This window comes from Strix uralensis, chromosome 1 (genome assembly GCF_047716275.1).
Source record: "Strix uralensis isolate ZFMK-TIS-50842 chromosome 1, bStrUra1, whole genome shotgun sequence".
Lineage (NCBI taxonomy): Eukaryota > Metazoa > Chordata > Aves > Strigiformes > Strigidae > Strix > Strix uralensis.
In genome coordinates this window covers 175,066,945-175,084,282 of record NC_133972.1, presented here as the reverse complement: position 1 = coordinate 175,084,282, position 17,338 = coordinate 175,066,945, and the positions used below count along the sequence as shown (strand labels likewise).

The 17,338-nt window shown below is 61.9% G+C and overlaps 1 protein-coding gene across 4 annotated transcripts in view; it reads right to left on the bottom strand.

The window, feature by feature from the left end:
• NRBP2 (nuclear receptor binding protein 2) overlaps nucleotides 1–17,338 on the bottom strand; it is a 29,934-nt gene that overhangs the window by 5,778 nt on the left and 6,818 nt on the right. For 3 of the 4 annotated variants that reach the window (XR_012631627.1, XR_012631629.1, XM_074889848.1), the window contains exons 2-14: nucleotides 9,169–9,291; nucleotides 8,786–8,887; nucleotides 8,453–8,542; nucleotides 7,515–7,555; nucleotides 7,329–7,423; nucleotides 6,573–6,596; nucleotides 6,211–6,294; nucleotides 5,540–5,595; nucleotides 4,833–4,928; nucleotides 3,168–3,300; nucleotides 2,891–2,993; nucleotides 2,423–2,473; nucleotides 1,940–2,075 (exon numbers count right to left, since the gene is read on the bottom strand). Coding sequence is in view for 2 of the 4 variants with exons in the window: in XM_074889848.1 (XP_074745949.1) it covers nucleotides 1,940–2,075; nucleotides 2,423–2,473; nucleotides 2,891–2,993; nucleotides 3,168–3,300; nucleotides 4,833–4,928; nucleotides 5,540–5,595; nucleotides 6,211–6,294; nucleotides 6,573–6,596; nucleotides 7,329–7,423; nucleotides 7,515–7,555; nucleotides 8,453–8,542; nucleotides 8,786–8,887; nucleotides 9,169–9,291 (1,134 nt within the window). In the remaining 2 variants the exon portion in view is untranslated. Of the gene's footprint in view, nucleotides 1–1,939; nucleotides 2,076–2,422; nucleotides 2,474–2,890; nucleotides 2,994–3,167; nucleotides 3,301–4,832; nucleotides 4,929–5,539; nucleotides 5,596–6,210; nucleotides 6,319–6,572; nucleotides 6,597–7,328; nucleotides 7,424–7,514; nucleotides 7,556–8,452; nucleotides 8,543–8,785; nucleotides 8,888–9,168; nucleotides 9,292–17,338 lie in introns of all 4 variants that reach the window. The other variant, XM_074889857.1, reaches the window with a different exon arrangement.

The window sequence follows — 17,338 nt, the reverse complement described above, 5'->3', positions numbered from 1 at the left end:
TAGGTGGGACGGGACATCCAGAGGTCTCTAGTCCAAGCAGTGAATTCAGAGCAGGTTGTTTAGAGCTCTGCCCAGCTGGGTTTTGAAAACCTCTCTTAGCCCCTGGTCCGTTGTTTAACCATCCTCACCATGAAAAAAAATTATTTGGATCCATCCAGCATCCATATTCCAGTGCCTCCCAGAACTCTGCATTGTAACTACACTCATCTGGGACTTGCAGGTTTGTCCAGCTGCAAGTTTTCCTGAAATCTGTAGAAACTCAGTGCTTCTGAGATTACCAGTCCTTTGTCAAATTGGGTAAAAACTAGTTGAACACATTGGTCAGACAGTGCACTTGCCAAACTTCCCTTGGAGCATGAGGTGAAAAAGCAGCATATAACGAATGCAAAGAGCTGAAAAACCATAAGTGCGTAGGTTTGCATTTACATTTCTCCAACGTGTCTGATCGATCACCACAGCACTCTCACTAAAAATAAGCACTGAGCACTATGAATAAAGCATAAGTTAAGTGCACTGAAAGCTGCTCCTCAGACAGATAGGGAGAAACCACTGCTGATGCACTTTCTGAAGGGAGGCATGTCACAGGATCTTGCAGGAATAAGAAGCAGGTTTAGCCCTACATAGTATTTTTAACATCAATTCAATGCAAGTATGAAATTGCATTCCTATCATCCATGGCAACACACAGACAGTGCCGCAGGTGACCAGTGAGTGACTAGAAGCGTCACCACAGGGAAACCACAGGACCCACGTGGTTTTTTCAGAAAGAGCCCTCTCTTTCTGAAGCCCCTCTGGCTGCTCTCAGAGTGGCCGGCAGTTCAGGGACAGGAGCCGCTGGAAGAAGCGCCATGCCTGAGCTGCGCCCCGGTGACGGCGGCCAACAGCCTCGTCTCCCCATGTGTGTGTCAGCAAAGGACAAACGCCAGCTCCTGCCTCCGGGAGGGAATGATCCCTGGCAAGGACGCAGCCTGGGATGGCCTGGCTGGCAGGAAGGCTCTGCTGGCGCTGCTGGAGGGACGCTGGGGTCAGGGTGGGCAGCAGGCAGGACATGAGCTGCAACGTGCCCTGGCACCAAGGAAGGCCAACAGCGTCCTGGGGCACAGCCAGGAGATTGAGGGAAATAATTATTCCCCTCTACTCGGCACTTATTAAACTACATCCAGTAGTTTGGATCCAACTGCATCTAATTTTGGTCCCCCAAAACAAGACAGACATTGATAAACTGGAGCAAGTTCAGTGGAGGGCCATCAAAATGATCCTGGGCTGGAGTGCTGCCCTCTGAGGAGAGGCTGAGGGAACGGGGCCTGCTCAGGCTTTGTGGGGACGTGGCGGCAGCCTGCCCGGACCTGTGAGGGGTGACGCTGCAGCACAGAACCGCTCCATTCAGCGAAGGGCTACACTGTGGGTTTGGAAGGCTTCACATCTGCTCAAACGCCCTTGCCTTGTGTCAGTCCTTCCCTGCCCGCCCAGCCTGGCACCCCTCCCACTCCCCGCGGGGCTCCACAAACCCCCCTGCGATCACCTTCCTGCCACGAACTCGGCGTCGGGACGCACAGTCCCGCCCGCACAGCGCCTGGCACGACAGGGCCTGAGCTCGGCCGGCGCCTCAGCTGCCACTGCAGCGTCAGGATCCAACGGCGGGATTTCAAACATACCCCCAGCAATGAGGCACGGAACATGCCGCACCCCAGAGCTGCCGGTGTGAGGAGAGAAGGCAGGGCTGAAGAATCAGAGGCAAGGGGCTGCTCCAGAGGCCTCCGGTGAAACGGACCCCGCTAGCCCCAGCCAGAGGGACTGTTGCAGTCCTGGGGCAACGAGGAGAAGAGCTCTCGCCCCGGCATGGCTGAAGGGAGAGGGGTTCCCGCAGTGGGGTGTCGGGAACGGAGACTGTTCACCTACGCCCAGGGCAGCGCGTGTCCCCGGCTGGATCTGACCTTACCTTCCTGGTCTCCACATCGAAGGGCTCTGGGGTGGGAGTCTTGGCTTTCTGAGGGTCCTCCTGGGGCTGGGAGAGTGCCCGCGGGAGGGCGTGGGGTCTGGAGACAGCGAAGTTCATCAGGGGGTAGATCCCGTTCCTGGTGCAGACACAGAGACAAGAGCTGAGCCCTGTCCCCTTGCAGCCCTGGCACGGGTCCGCTGCGGAAGGCCCAGAGCAGGACCTGCCCCCGCAGCGTGGCAGGGCCGGCAGCATGGCCACAGAGCTCCCCGCGCCCTGGCGTGGCAGCCCAGGTCTGCTGGCCCCGGGGAGGGGATCACAAGGGGATCACGAGGGGATCACACACGACCGTGAGCTGCCGCGCGAACTGGATGCTCTGCGTGAGCTGCAGCGCAGGCCCCGGCTCAGGGAGCCGAGGGCAGGGAGCCGCCGGGGACCGAAGGGGGAAGACACAGTGCAGGTCAGCCAGCAGCACCCTCAACCCACCTGACGTCTTCTAAGAATTTGTCGAGTTCAAGGAAGGAGACCTCTGAGTACCTGGGAGAGAAGCAGGACAGGGCGATTACTGGAGGAGGCAGGAGAGAAGAGTGGTGCGGAGGACTTAAATGGCTTTAAACTGCAACAGGGGAGGTTCAGACTGGGCATGAGGAAAAAATGTTTCCCAGCAAGAGTGGTCAGAGAGTGGAATAGGCTGCCCAGGGAGGGGTGGAGTCCCCATCCCTGGGTGTGTTTAAGGGCCGTTTGGATGAGCTGTGGGGGGATGTGGGGTAGGGGAGAACTTTGTAGAGTCGGGCTGAGGGTTGGACTCGATGATCCCGAGGGGCTTTTCCAACCTGAAGGATTCTGGGATTCTGTGACTCTGTGACTGCTCTGCCATCACCCCGGGATCACCAGGATGGATGCACGTCCTGGGCTCGGCTACAGCTGCTCTGAAACCTCCCCACTCCTCCTCACCTCCACTGGGCTCCGGGCCGACCCTCCCTCCGGATCTCGGCCATCACCATGTTCAGGTCCAGTTCCTTTATCTTCTCCTCCACCACGTTCTCCGGCATCAGATCTGGGGCAAAGGCAGAAAGGGGCTGTCAGCCGGGAGGTCCCGCAGCGCGACGCCGCAGCACAGACCCGCGGGCAGGTCGATGAGCCGTGACCCCCCCGGGCTCCCCCTCACCCCCAGCTCTGCTGGGGCAGCAACCCGAGCTGCAGTGGGGCCGGGGGCCACACGGTCACTCACACTGGTTGTTGATGAAGCAGTGTGCTGCCAGCAGCTTCAGGGAATGCACCTCAAAGAGCACCCGGTGGAAGAGCAGGTTGTTCGCTGTCGGTCGCTTGTCTGGGTTGAGGGTCAGGCACGACAGAATGAACTCCTGAGGGCCAAAGCAAAGCGTAAACTGGAGGCAAAGCTGGGCGTTCCCCCGCCCATCCCCACTGCCGCCAGCCCCGGCGTTTCCTGGGAAGCAGATCTGAGTAGTGGGCAGTGGCAGGGCAGGGCAGGGCAGAGGGCAGCATCCTGCTGGGCACCCGCCAAGAGCCCGGCCACAGCACCGCTGCTCCCCGTGCACTCTCATCAGGGAGGAGGTGCAAAGCCAGCAAAGGGCCGGGAGGAGGACAGGCAGGGGTGTATCTGGCAGGATTGGCTCGCAGGGCAGCAGCCCACCGAGAAAGGTGGGGTAGGAGCGGAGAAAGGGCGGCCTGAGGCAGCGGGAGGGATGCGGGAGAGCAGGGACGCATCTGCCCGTTTCTGCCCATTGACGGCAGGAGAGCAAGAGCCTCTCTCTGCTCTGGCCTGGGGCCAGCCCTGACCTGCCCCGTGCAGTCCCTGTACAGGTATCTGTATGGCTGTTCAGAACAGACACAGAGACCAAAAAACGACCAGAAGAAGGGTGGTGGGGTGGGCACCCACGATCAGCTGCCCAAAGGCCACCAGAGGTGAGCAGCAACAGCGCGGATGGCCCCGCGGAAGGGACCCTCTGGGACACCAGGCAAAGAAGGGCACTATTGCATCGAAGGGGGTAGGATTTACTGTGGGATGCCTGAGGGAGTTCTAAGATCAAACGGGAGAATCTGGGGAGTGTACACACTTATTATGGGATGTTGTGGAGACTGGCCAAAGGAAGAGGAAGGGAGGGGTTGAGGGGGAGGAAAATGGAGGGGGATAAAAGGTGCCGGCTGCCCGTCAGCACTCTGCTGCCTGGCTGAGCCTTGCCCCCGATCACCTCAGTCTGTCCTGTCTTATTAAACTCTCTTCCTGAGTATTTACAGTGTAAGTTCGTTCTCTGTTCCCTGCGAGCATGTGTGGTCCTCTGGCAAACATCAAGCTGGACGAGCCAGTGAGATGAAAGCTCGGGAAGGGGGCAGAGATACCAGATGGACCGTAAGTCTGATTGGTAACGGGGAGACTCGTGGGACGGAGCCAGATACCAGTGGCCTGTGAGGGGGATTGCCCTGAGCATTGACGCTAAAGAGCAGGATCTGGCTGTTGGTGATTCTGTGCCCGTGGACGTGGCACCCCCGGTCCGTGCTGAGCTGCCTGCAGTGGCCACATCTGTACGGAGCATGTGTGTGTGTGTGTGCACACGTGTGTGCACACGTGTGTGCACGGGCACCTCCTGGGAACTCACACTCACCCTTACTACTGGTAGGACTGGGAAATGGGGGTGGGGACCAGCCAGGAGGGTGGGAATCCCCGTGTCCTTCACCCAGCAGATCTGGCTGCCCTTGGGTTTGCAGCGGGTCCTTGTCCCTGTTCCCCTTTCAGTGGTGTAACCCCCCAGCACTGCTGGGCTGCCCGACATCGCAGACACCAGCTGAGGGGAGGGATGCTCCCGGGGAGATTTACACCCCAGGAGGGACGCCCGACCCGCAGGTGGGTCCCCGAGGCCCAGCCGGCTGCACTCACCCGCATGTTGGGATCGTCCAGCGAATGTCGCGCCCGCACGATCGCCTCCTCCGAGACCCGCGTGTCCCCGTTGGTCTGGATCTCCAGCACTGCCATCTGGGGAAGGAGGAACGTGGCCGCGGGTGCACGTGGCCGAGGCTTGGGTCGGTCCTTGAGCTTCCCAAAGGGACATCCCCTGCCCCAGTGTGGAGCCCGGCCGGGCTGCGGCTCTCCGGGGCTCCCCAGCACTCCCCGGCCGCCGCGTCCCTGCCCCCGGGGCCCACTTCTCGCCCGTTGCAGCACCGGGTGGTTCCTGGCAGGGCAGGCACGGCAGGCACCGTGCAGACCGGGGGACAACGCAGGCAGCACCAGCCCCACGGTCTGCCCGGGCACATCCCCTTGGAGCAGCACGGCCTGTCCCTGCCCGCTGCACCCTCCCCGCCCAGGGCTGTCACAGCCCAGGAGGAAGAGGAGGCACCAGCTGAGCACAGAGGTGAGCTAAGCCTGTTGCTGCACCCGGGGCAGGGTGGGCCACGGCAGCAGAAAATGTTCTGCTGCCCCCAGCAGTGGTGTCTCCATGGCTGCACGGGACCCCCAGCTCACAGTGAGGTTTGGAAGGGGGTGAGGAGACTCCTGGGGAAGCCCCCCAGGCCCCTGCGATGCCCATCCTGCCCCATGCCCAGGCGTCACAGCAGGCTCCCGGGCACGGCCGCTGCCCTGCTCCGTACCTCCAGCGCGCACATCCCGAAGGAGAAGATGTCCACGGCAGTCCCGTCAGCCTTTTCTGCAAAACCGGGCCGGAACCGCATCAGGGCAGACGCACAGGCCAGAACCCGCCTGCCCCACGCCCTGCCTCACCCCCGCACACCCCTGCCCACCCCTCCCCTCCCGCTGCCCACGCCGCCTTCCCCCCCCCAGCGCACATTTCCTCACAGTTCCCTGTGCAAACCTTCCCCGCTTATTCCCCTCAAATTTGCTCAGAAGTATTCAAGGCGGGGGTCACATCATGAGTTGTCACATGGCACAAAGACTCTTTGCTCCCTTTTCCCTAATTGTTGTAGCATTTTACGTGCTTTTGAGCGTTCCTGGGCCTCAAGCTGATGTTTCCAGAGCCATCCATGGTCAGGCTGAGATCTCCTTCCTAACCAGTAGTTGCTAGTGCAGTCCCCCCCCATGCAGGCACGGCTGTTTTTCCCACGTGCCCAGCTCTGCTCTAATCCACACTAAATTTTACCCACAACGTTATCACAGTCCCTCACTATCACATGATCTTCTGTGAATCACGGCCAGCAGCTTCAGTTACGAATGCACTGAGTAATTCTGTACGGGCTGTGCCCACACCTCGCGCAGGGCCCCCCGCGTCCCCCTGGCACCCCCGCTGCCCGTGCCCCACACTCACGGCCGTACTCCGGCGGGAAGAAATGCAGGTTGCGGAGCTCTTCCCTCTCAATCCTGATGGGGCTCCGCAGGTCATCCGGGAGTGCTGCGTCAGAAAGCGAGAAATGTTCTGCGCCACGGCTCCTCGGAGGCGCCTCCCCAGGGCTGCGAGCACAGACGGGTGCTCCCAGGGATCCCCACCTGTGCTCCTGCCCATGTGGCCACCCGAGGGGCACCCCCTCCCCCAGGAGACCCCCCTGCTCTCCCCATACGAGCAGCAGCTCCCCAAAGGGCCCAGGGCTGCTCCTCCATGCCGCGGCACCTCGGACCCGCGAGGGAGAAACTCCAGCCCAGGGACGGGAGAAGTGGCAGAGGGACACTCACCGTTGGCGAACACCCTGTGCCAGACTGTGGGTCAGTGCCGAGCCGGGAGCGGGCGGGTGAGGAGGCACAGAGCGGAGGGAGCAAACAGAAGAGAAGGTAACTCCATAGAATCCCAGAATCCTTCAGGTTGGAAAAGCCCCTCGGGATCATCGAGTCTGACCCTCAGCCCGACTCTACAAAGTTCTCCCCTACCCCACATCCCCCCACAGCTCATCCAAGCGGCCCTTAAACACACCCAGGGATGGGGACTCCACCCCCTCCCTGGGCAGCCTATTCCACTCTCTGACCACTCTTGCTGGGAAACATTTGTTCCTCATGCCCAGTCTGAACCTCCCCTGTTGCAGTTTAAAGCCGTTCCCTCTTGTTCTGTCACTAATTCCCTGGGAGAAGAGACCAGCACCAACCTCTCTACAACGTCCTTTCAGGGAGCTGTAGAGTGATGAGGTCTCCCCTCAGCCTTCTCCTCCTCACACTGAACAGTCCCAGCTCCTTCCATCGCTCCTCACAGGATTTATTATCCAGGCCCTTCCCCAGCTTCGTTACCCTCCTCTGCACTCGCTCCAGCACCTCGAGATCTCTGTCTCTCTCTCCAAGCCCAGCCCAGGTGATCCCCTGAGCCACCCTGAGCTTTCGCCTCTCCTGCCCAGCCAAACCCCTTTGTCACACCACCCCGCACCACCCGGGACGTTCCTGGGTGGGCAGCTCCCTCCCACTGACTCTTCTGGCTTCACTCGGAGCCAAGCAGCACCTTCCTACCTGAGCCAATCTTTATGAGCCCATTGTGCTGGATGAAGATGGTGTCGCTGGTCAGGTTGCCGTGGATGATGGGTGGCTCGCAGGAGTGCAGGAAGCTGGGGAGGCACAAAGCTGCCCTGAGCACGTCACCGGTGCCCAGCCCAGGAGCCGCGGGACGGCTGACAGCACAAGCAATGGCGAGCTTACCTGAGAGCAGAGAGGATCTGAGTGCACCAGCGCTTCCAGGCCTAGAGCAGAGACCAGAGCTCGCCGTCAGACGAGGCGCCCACCACAGCCCCGCAGCCGGATCGTGTCACTCCCACCCATGACCCCGTGACCCGGTAAATCTGCCTCCCGCTAGCCCTGCAGAGACTCACTCAAAGATGAGCCACACGCTGTGCCAGCCACAGCAGTCTCCTTTCCAACCCCTGTTCAGGAGACACCATCAAAGTTGGGAGCTCATCCTTACCAGAGCTCTCCTGAGCCCCAAAACCCTGGGGGCAGCAGGGACAGGCACATCGCAGTGGGGGCAGAGCCAGCTGTGGTTGTGGGGCCCATCATTATGGTTCTCCCTGGACACACCAACAGGGAGGCTCAGCTCTAGGAGGGCCTAACTGCACTGGTGTGATACTGAGCTCAAACTTCATGGCAGGGCTTGCAAGGTCGAGCATGGGGCCCCCAGCATGGCCACCCAGCTCCTCAGTCACAGCCAGCTGAGACCTGCCTGCAAAACCATTAGTCAGACCCATACTGGGCGGGTTTGCAGGTGAAACTGGTCCCTCCAACCCAAGCAGTAGCCTGGCCACAAGCCCACTGTCCCTGCTGGAGGGTGGTGGAGGTGCTGGCCCCCTGGAGCACAACGCAGCCCCAGGAGCAGTCAGCATCACGCAGCGGAGCCTCGCTGCAGCCGCTTCCAGCAAGTTCCCCCCCTCGGGGTCAGATCCCAACAGCAGGATCTGTTCTGGGCTGTCCTGGGGAAGATCCGCTCTTGCTCCAGCCCTCACCCAGACACCATCTCCCTACAGCGGAGAGTCCCTGGGTAACAGGGAGCAGCGGTGCCCACGTGCTCTGAGACCAGAGACCCTCTCTGTGCCCACAGACACAGAGCTCCCCACTTCACCTGTGCATGCACCCAGGGAACCTACCCTGGCATTCATGGCCTTGTGGTTTTTCTTGGTTTTCTTCAGGAACTGCTTCAGGCTCCCTGAAGACACGTATTCTGTGATGAAGATGACCTGGCAGGGAAGGGAGGCGTCAGCTTCCCCCCTCCCTGCACTGCCTGCACCGTGCACGGCCCATGGGCTGCACCAGCCAGCGGCACGCTGAGAGCGGGCAGCGGCGGCCGTGGCCCAGGGAGGGAAGGGGAGTCCCGGGGAGCGGGGTGAGGAGCACCGCTGGGATCCCCACCTGATCCCCATCGGCATCCCCCCCCCGCCCAGAGACCCCCTGGATGCTTCGCCTCCCTGAGACCTCCCTACCCGTGCCTTCAGGTCTTTCACATCCAGCCAGTATTTGTGAAGCTTGACGATGTTGGGGTGATCCACGAGCACCAGCTGCTCAAACATGGTCTTGATCTTCTCCTGCGGGCAGAGGAAGGACAGGTGGGGTGGCAGCTCCTGGGACGCGGCGGGACACCTCCAGGAACAGAGGAACCGGGGGCTGGGGAGGAGGCTGTGCCCCCGCTCACAGGGAAAGCTGTTTTTGGGGTACAGAGGATGCTTGGAGCTGCCTTTGAGAGGGAAGCCATGAAGACAGGCACGCAGCACAGCGTGCTGGGATTAGCCCTACTAATGGACTGAGCTGTGCATGAACAGCGGGGACCCGGGGAGGTGCAGCCACAGTCTGTCCCCCCAGAACTCACCTCGTGCGCTTTAAAGGCCTTCTTGTCAGTGAAGAGCAGCTCATTCCACACCACCTCCACACCCTCCTCAGTGTCCATGGCAAGGAAGGTGCTCTGGATGCCTGGCATGTTCCCCTGATTCACCTGCCAGGCACAGGAAGGGGTCAGACAGCCCTGCCCATGGCTCCCGGCCCCACCACGGGAAGGTGCTGCCTGCACGTGGGTCATCTCCACTGCAGCCCCTGCGGAGAACTCTGGCCCACACAGCTCTGCCCAGGAATCGGCGAGTGCAGCAAAACCCCTGCCTGCTGCCTGCTCTGCCCTGCCCGCGGGACCTGCCTGACTGCCTGCAAGCTCAGGCAGCTGCTGGCACCATTTCTCCGGGACGTGAGGGCACAGGAGAGAGCCAGTGAGCCGGAGCGGTTCCTGTGCCAGCCCCTCCCGACAGTTGCCTGCTGGTCCCGCTCCTGCACGTGGACAGGGACCCCCACGTGGACCCCACTTCCCAGCAGCCGTGGGGGAGCCCCACACCCGTAGCTGAACATGGACTGGCATGGGTTGGGAGGGCCCTTAAAGCCCCTCCAGTGCCACCCCCTGCCCCGGGCAGGGACACCTTCCACTAGCCCAGGTTGCCCAAAGCCCCGTCCAACCTGGCCTTGAACCCTGCCAGGGAGGGGGCAGCCACAGCTTCTCTGGGCAACCTGTGCCAGGGCCTCCCCACCCTCACAGGGAAGGATTTCTGCCTTAGATCTGATTTAAATCTGCCCTGTCAGCTTAAAACCATCACCCCTTGTCCTTATGTTGGTGCCCCCAGAGCTGGACCCAGCACTGCAGGGGGGTCTCCCAGAGCAGAGCAGAGGGGGAGAACCCCCCCCTTGCCCTGCTGCCCACACTGCTCTGGGTGCAGCCCAGCACACGGGTGGCTTTCTGGGCTGCCAGCGCCCATTGCTGGCTCACAGGCAGTTTTCCACCCCCCAACCCCCGCAAGTCCTGCTCTCCATCCCCTCCTTGCCCAGCCTGGGTTTGTGCTGGGGATTGCCCCGACCCATGGGCAGGACCTTGCCCTTGGCCTCGTTGAACTCCATGAGGTTTGCCCGTGGCCCCTCTCCAGCCTGCCCAGGTCCCTCTGGCTGGATCCTTCCCTCAGCGTGTCCCCGCACCACACAGCTGGGTGTCGGTGGGGAACGTGCTGAGGGTACCTCGATCCCACTGTCCGTGTCCCAAACAAAGGTGTTAAACTGGTCCCAGCCCCGACCCCTGAGGACGCCGCTCGTCGCTGCTCTGCACTGGGACATGGAGCTGTTGGCCATGGCTGATGGTCACACTCACGTTGGACAGGACAAATTAGAAGGTCCAGACAAACAAAAGCCATTACATCATCCCCTTGAACATCCCGAGGAGATGGGGGGCAACCCCTGATGCCCCGGGGTCTGTCTGATGAGTTCCCATCCCCTGGGGTCATGGAGCTGCACCCCAGGACCCCCCGGGAGCAGCTCTGCAGACACCTCATCCAGCACGGGCCCACCCTGCGGTGGGTCTCTGCCAGTCCCGCCTTGAGGGCAGCGCCAGATCACCAGTCCCCAGCCCAGCCAGCACCACCGTGTCCTGGCCCCGGCCTGGGTAAAACCTGCTCCAAAAGCCCTCGGTTCTGATAGGGGTCAACAGCAACCCCCTGCCCCGAGCTGCCCCCCCGCCAGCCCTGGCAGCGTGGGCAGAGGCTGCCCGGAGCTGCTGGCAGCCAGATGAACGGGGGATTGTTCTGGAGCTGCCAGGAGCTGGTGTGCAGTGTCCCGCTGCGGCGCGGGGCAGCTGCGGGCGCAGGCACAGGCACGCAGCACCCCCAGCTCGTTACGGGGCATGGACGGGCAGCTCGTGGCCCAGTTCCTGCTGCGGACACACAAAGCACCTCTGTTCCTTGTTCCCCCTGCTCACAGGCTCCACGTGCTCCGCACAAAGCCCGGCATGGCCAGCCAGCGACGCGGCCAGCTGGCCTCGCTGACTGCAGCCTTCCCAGCGAGTCCCAGCAGCCTCCCAGTGCTCCCAGTGCAGGCACAGCCAGGGCGCTGCTGGGGCGGCCGCTGCCGGGGACCGGCGGGGAGACGGCTTAGCCCTCACCCACATCCCCCTGCGGCGGGGCTGGCACACCAGCGCTGCGAACCCCGAGCCATGGCCCTTCCAGAGAGGGTGATGCTGCTGGCAGAAGGCAAGAGGAGGGGACTGGGGGTGTTGATCGACAGCCGGCTGAACAGGAGCCAGCAGTGTGCCCAGGTGGCCAAGAAGGCCAATGGCATCCTGGCTTGTATCAGCACTAGAGTGGCCAGCAGGGACAGGGAAGGGATCTGACCCCTGTGCTCGGCACTGGTGAGGCCGCCCCTCGATGAGTGGGTTCAGTTTTGGGCCCCTCACTCCAAAAAGGCCCTTGAATGACTCGAGCGTGTCCAGAGAAGGGCAACGGAGCTGGTGCAGGGTCTGGAGCACAGGTGTGATGGGGAGCGGCTGAGGGAACTGGGGGGGTTTAGTGTGGAGAAGAGGAGGCTGAGGGGAGACCTCCTGGCCCTCTGCAACTGCCTGAAAGGAGGGTGCAGAGAGGGGGGATGAGTCTCTTGAGCCAAGGAACCAGCGGCAGGCCAAGAGGGAATGGCCTCAAGCTGCGCCAGGGCAGGGTCAGACTGGCTCTTAGGAAGTTATTTCTTCTTTATGGGAGGGACTGCCCGGCCTGGGGCGGGGGGTCAAACAGCCTCCGCAGGAGCCGTCAGGAACTGGTGCCAGGCCAGGCAGGTTTCGGTGGAGGCCGTGCCGGGAAGGAGAGTGCTCTGTGAAGCTGCTCTCCCACCTCTCCCCAAAAACGCCACTGGAAAATCAGCTCACAGTCTTGAGAAAAGTCCTGTCCTGAAAGCAGCGAGTGGCCGCAAGGCCAAGAACAAGGAGTCAAATGGCAAGCACAGACCTGAACAGCCCTTTGGTTGCCACAAGGACACGCAGGAGAAAGGGAGCTCCGCACGGAGGGTGCTGACGTCTGGCTCCAAGGCACAGGTGCGTCTGAAAACCTCAGGTGCCACCTCCTCGTCTGCCTCGTCGCAGGGCCACGGCGCTCCCGCGTGCAGACAGGGAGCCGACAGCAGGAGCCAACCCCCAGGGCCACCGCGCCTCGAACATCCCATCCCCTCGCCCGGCTGAACTGCAGCCCCGGGCAGGTGATGCCACCTCCTGCCTGCTGGGAGCTGGAGGAAGGAACAGGCGCTCAGAGCGACCCACAGCAGCGTCCAGGGTCATCCCTCTGCCACAGCCTCCCAGCTTCGGACAACCGGCTCCCCGAGCCTGACGGGGCGTCCCGGTGCTGAAGGCTCCGGGCAGTGGATCTGTTGGGATCTGGGAGGCGCTGGGACGTGGCGAGGAGCATCAGGGAAATGTCCCCTGTTCCGTGCAGACACGGACGTGCTCAGACTTGGGCTGAATGACAATAAAACTGAGACTGAACAGCTGCCTTGCGCGCCGAGCCCCAAGACTGCATCAATAAATAAACACTGCGTTATAATCACAGAGGTGCCTGGGGACAAAAGGAACCGGCCACAGGTCACCTTGGCTATCTCACGCCGTGCCTCTGCCGGCAGCTCCGCGTGCTGCTAACGGTGGCCATCACGTGGAACAGGCAAAACTCCAGAGCTGGAGTGGGCAAACGCCCGGCTCAGGCTGCTTCCAGAAAGCCCTTGGCAGGAGCTGAGGCCAGCCTGGAGCGATCACCAGGGACAAGTAAGCGAAGGTTTACAGAAGATCAGATTGCATCTTACAATAAATCGTTCCCTTTTGAGCTTTTCACGTCAACAAGGACTGAAACAGAGCACAGAAAGAGGCTTAGTGATACAGTCCTGGGGCCTTGGGAGGGCACGGGGCTGGAGAGCATGGACAGGCATTTCTGCTCCACCGGCATTTAGACCCGATTTGGAGAAGAAAATAAGGACAAGGTGGGTTGTTACCTTTCTCGGGTCGCTCAAGGAGACCGGGGAGAAGGCACGGCCACGGCGCCTGGGCACGCCGCTTCCCCTAGCCACCCGCACTCACGTCCTGGGGACACGCATGAGCCGAGCCCATCTCTCAGCAGGGACACCCCGCTGCCCTCCCGTGCCCCCCCAGCACCCCTCCACGCTGTGGGAGGCTGAGCACGGAGCAGTCCCAGAGGCCTCCTCCACCGGTGGCCCCGCGCCCAAGACCCCGGCACAGGGCACACAGCTTCTGGACGAGGGAAGTGCTCCAGCCCCCAGCGCGGCCGGGGAGACCGGCCACCGGACCCGGGTGCTCTCCCATGCCCGAGCAGCCGTCTCGCACCCTCAGCCCCCAGCACAGATGTTTCTCCTGCACCCGCTCTCCCCTCCTGCCTCTCAGAGGCAGAAGTACCCAGTGGGGCTCCAGCCCAAGGGCAGCCTCTGCGAGGGAGCCCAGTTCCTGCCTGCAGGTACTTTACCCAAACCATTTCCAAAGTTTGGTGTTAAGTTCACTGATCTGTCTCCAAGGCAGCCCAGCAGGCAAAGCCTCAGCCCTCAGTGCTGGTCAATGCAGAGCAGCGACAGGGCCACGTTGCCAGTCCTGGCTCCCCGGGACTGTTAGCACCACTGAAGAGCACACACAGACCCTGCCTGGAAACCTGCACAGAGGAAGGATAACCTGGAGGTTGCTCCAAGGCACCAAAAACGCTCCCTCTGCCTGGCTTGGCGGGGGCTGCTGGGGAGAGGCAAGCGCAGACTGTGCTGTCGGCCGGGGAGAACGCCAGGAGAGACGGGCTGGAGCAAAGGGGCAGGCAGGGCAGGAGGGTAGCGGTGGGACAGCAACCCTCACCCCCCATTCCTGCAGGTCCCTTTTCCCCCACAGGGCTGCCGGGGCCAGGGTGGGGGTGAGATGCCAAGCAGCAGCAGGGAAGGGGAGGGAAGTGGCGTGTTCCCTTCTCACAGCCTGAGCCCAGGCGTCGCCATCACATAACCATCCCGAAAACACCATACCAACGGCAACACGAAGGAGATGCCCCACCAGGCTGGAGGATGCACCAGTCTCCTGCATACCGAGGCTAGGAGGAAGAGGACCAAACCTCTTCAGGGATTTTCTGGAATGGTGCTGAGCCAGAGACCAAGGAAAAGATGAAGTTTTGGGGATCAAAGTCTCTCGATCGAAGGCAGCTGCCAGCACTCTGTACACCAGAGCTGAGCCGAGTTCACCCCCCGAGCTGCTGCCCCACTCCTGCCTGCCTGTGGCTCACAGGGGCACTGGGACAGAGCCCTCCCCACCCACCGCAGGTGGGCAAGAGCCCAGCGAGCCGCTGCGGCCCCAACACCTGCCCGTGGGCTGCAGAGTGGTCCCAGCTGCAGCAGCCGCCTCCCCAGGTGCAGCGGATGGTCTGGGCACAGAGGGCCAGGAGGTAAGAAATGGCACCGTCTAGGGGACACCAGGCAAAGCCCAAGAGGCACCCAAAGGGAGAACTGAGCAAGGAGGAGGAGCGGTTACCTGGACTGCAGAGACCCTGGGCTCACCGGGCTCAAGCACCAGGACCTGCCTGGCTGAACGGCGACAGCAGACATGTGTTGATGCCGCAGGTCACAACCCGGAGCAGTGCCAGCACTGCTCTGCCACGGGACAGAAACCCCTGGCTGTGCGGGGGGAGGGCTAGCAGCATACCAAGGTGACAATGCTCACTCAGGCACGGTTTACCTGGCTCCCAGTGACACTGCAACATCACAGAATCACAGAATCGTCTGGGTTGGAAAAGACCTTGAAGATCATCCAGTCCAACCATCAACCCAACTACAGTTAACAGTTCCCAACTCCACCAGATCCCTCAGCGCTGGCTCAACCCGACTCTTCAACCCCTCCAGGGATGGGGACTCCCCCTCTGCCCTGGGCAGCCCATTCCATCGCCCAACAACCCCTTCTGCAAAGAAATACTTCCTAAGAGCCAGTCTGACCCTGCCCTGGCGCAGCTTGAGGCCATTCCCTCTTGTCCTGGCACTTGTTCCTTGGTTAAAGAGACTCATCCCCAGTTCTCTGCAACCCTTCTGGCGCTGGGAACTGGCAGGACTTACTGGGGCCTCAGGGCTGAGCAGGGAATGCAGAGTGCCTGGGGGAGCCCTTTTGAGGAGTAAATCCCAACCGGGCCCTCCTAAGCCTGGGTGACAGTAAAGGCCGTGTCCGGACTTCTCAAGGGGCTTCTGTTGGGGTTACAGTCAGCGAGGAGGTGCTGCTAAGGCCTGGGGACACCCCCTCGGCAGCAGGGACTGTCCCCTTGCAGCAAGGTGTGCAAGCAGCAGAGACCGAGGGCCGTGTCTCTGCAGGGGCTCTGTCCCAGCCCGCGGCCCAGGCTGGGCTCCGCTCACCTTCTCCAACCCTCACTGGCTGTGACGGAGCTGCACGCCTGCCCCCAGTGCCCCGCGCTATGCAACAGGCAGGGCAGGGCTGTGACTGCTGCAACACGGAAATAACTTTTTAAAACCTGTGAAGAAATGAGCTAAGAAGGCTGAGGCCCCACTTCGTCACCTGTGCTGCCTCCTTCAGCTCACTCAGGGACAGGGACAACAAACAGTGGCGGCGGGCAGAGCCGCCTGGTCACCGCTGCGCCCCGAAGCTGGAGCCGGTCCCGCAGGAGCAGCAGCCGGCGGGTGCCCGGGGGGGCTCATCCACACGTGAGTCTGTGGGGGAAGAGCCCCCGCACCCCCCGCGCTGGGAGCTCACTGCCCACGTCCGAGGTGCGGTGGCGTGGCTCCGAGCTCTGCTCCCAGGGCCCCGTTTCGAGTGCCAGACCCGTCACCAACAGCCCCTTTGTCCCCAGGGCTGGGACCAGGCTCTGGAGCAATTATAGAGCAACCTGCCCCTGAGCCCGCCGGGGGTGCTGGCTGGACCCCCCCCTGCAGGCACAGCGACGGCTGGGCAGAAGGGCTGGCGGGGGGCACCCGCCCCTGCTGCTATCTGCAGTCCGCAGCAAAACAACCGACGGAGCCACCATCTCCTGCGACCCTGCGGGAGCGGGACGAGGGATCTGCGGTGCCAGATAAACCTGTTCTCTCCGTGCGATCCTGTTACACAATTAACAGGTGAAGGGAACGCATGAGACGGAAAATATTGTGATTCCAGTGAAGCATTTGATCCTACCGCTCACAAAAACATATTCCCAGCACTAATTCAGAGCAGCGCGGCGGGCGCGGGGCTAACAGACTGCCAGCTGGAAAGACCCGGCCGAGCAGGGACGGTGGCGGAGCTGGGGGGCACTGGCACGGGCCCAGGCGAAGGCAGGGGCAGGCCTGGCCCCTCCGCCTGCGGGAGGGAGGGAGGGCTGGGAGTCCTTCCCTTCTCCCCATACCCACGGCCGCCCTTCCCTCTCGCCCAGCAGCTGCCAAGCAAACACTGTGATCCCTGTTCTCCTTCCGCCGCTGAGAAAAAAGGACAGAAAAGGTTTTTCCACTGCCCAGATAAGAGCCAGGAGGGACCCTGCGCGCTCCAGGCGATGCGAGGGTTGTTATTCCCCGGGCAGAAGACATTGCACACAGGCCTGGATGCAGACAGGGCAGGGCCCCAGGGAGCCCTTTGCTTTACCCCAGGGCACCGCACCCCCCCGGGAAGAGCCACGAGCCTGTGGTTGGCTGCGGCCGAGCGCTGCTTTGCTCCCCGGCTAAACTGCACCTCGGAAGTTCGCTGGCAGCGTCGCTGGAACCCAGGCACCGGCTGCCCCGCGGCTCCAGCCCAGCAGGTTTGTGGCGGGTGTTAGAGAATCACAGAATCACAGACTCCCAGGTGGGAAGGGACCTCAGAGATCATCTGCCCCAACCTTTCTGGCAAAAGCCCGGCCTAGACAAGCCCAGCCCCCTGTCCAGCTGAACTCTTAAAAGTGTCCGGTGTTGGGGAACCCACCACTTCCCCGGGGAGATTATTCCAGCAGCTGATTGTTCTCATTGTGAAAAACTTTCAATTTGGTCCAGTTGGAATCTCCCCAGGAGTAACTTGTACCCGTCACCCCTCATCTTTCCGTGGGATTCCTTGTACAAAGGGACTCTCCACCTTCTTTGTAGTCACCCTGTAGATACCGGAGCATGGAGATAAGGTCTCCCCGGCGCCTTCTCTTCTCCAATCTGGACAAACCCAATCTCTCAGCCTTTCCTCACGTGGCTGCCCAGCCCCGTGATCACCTCCATGGCCCTTCTCTGGGCCCTCTCCAGCC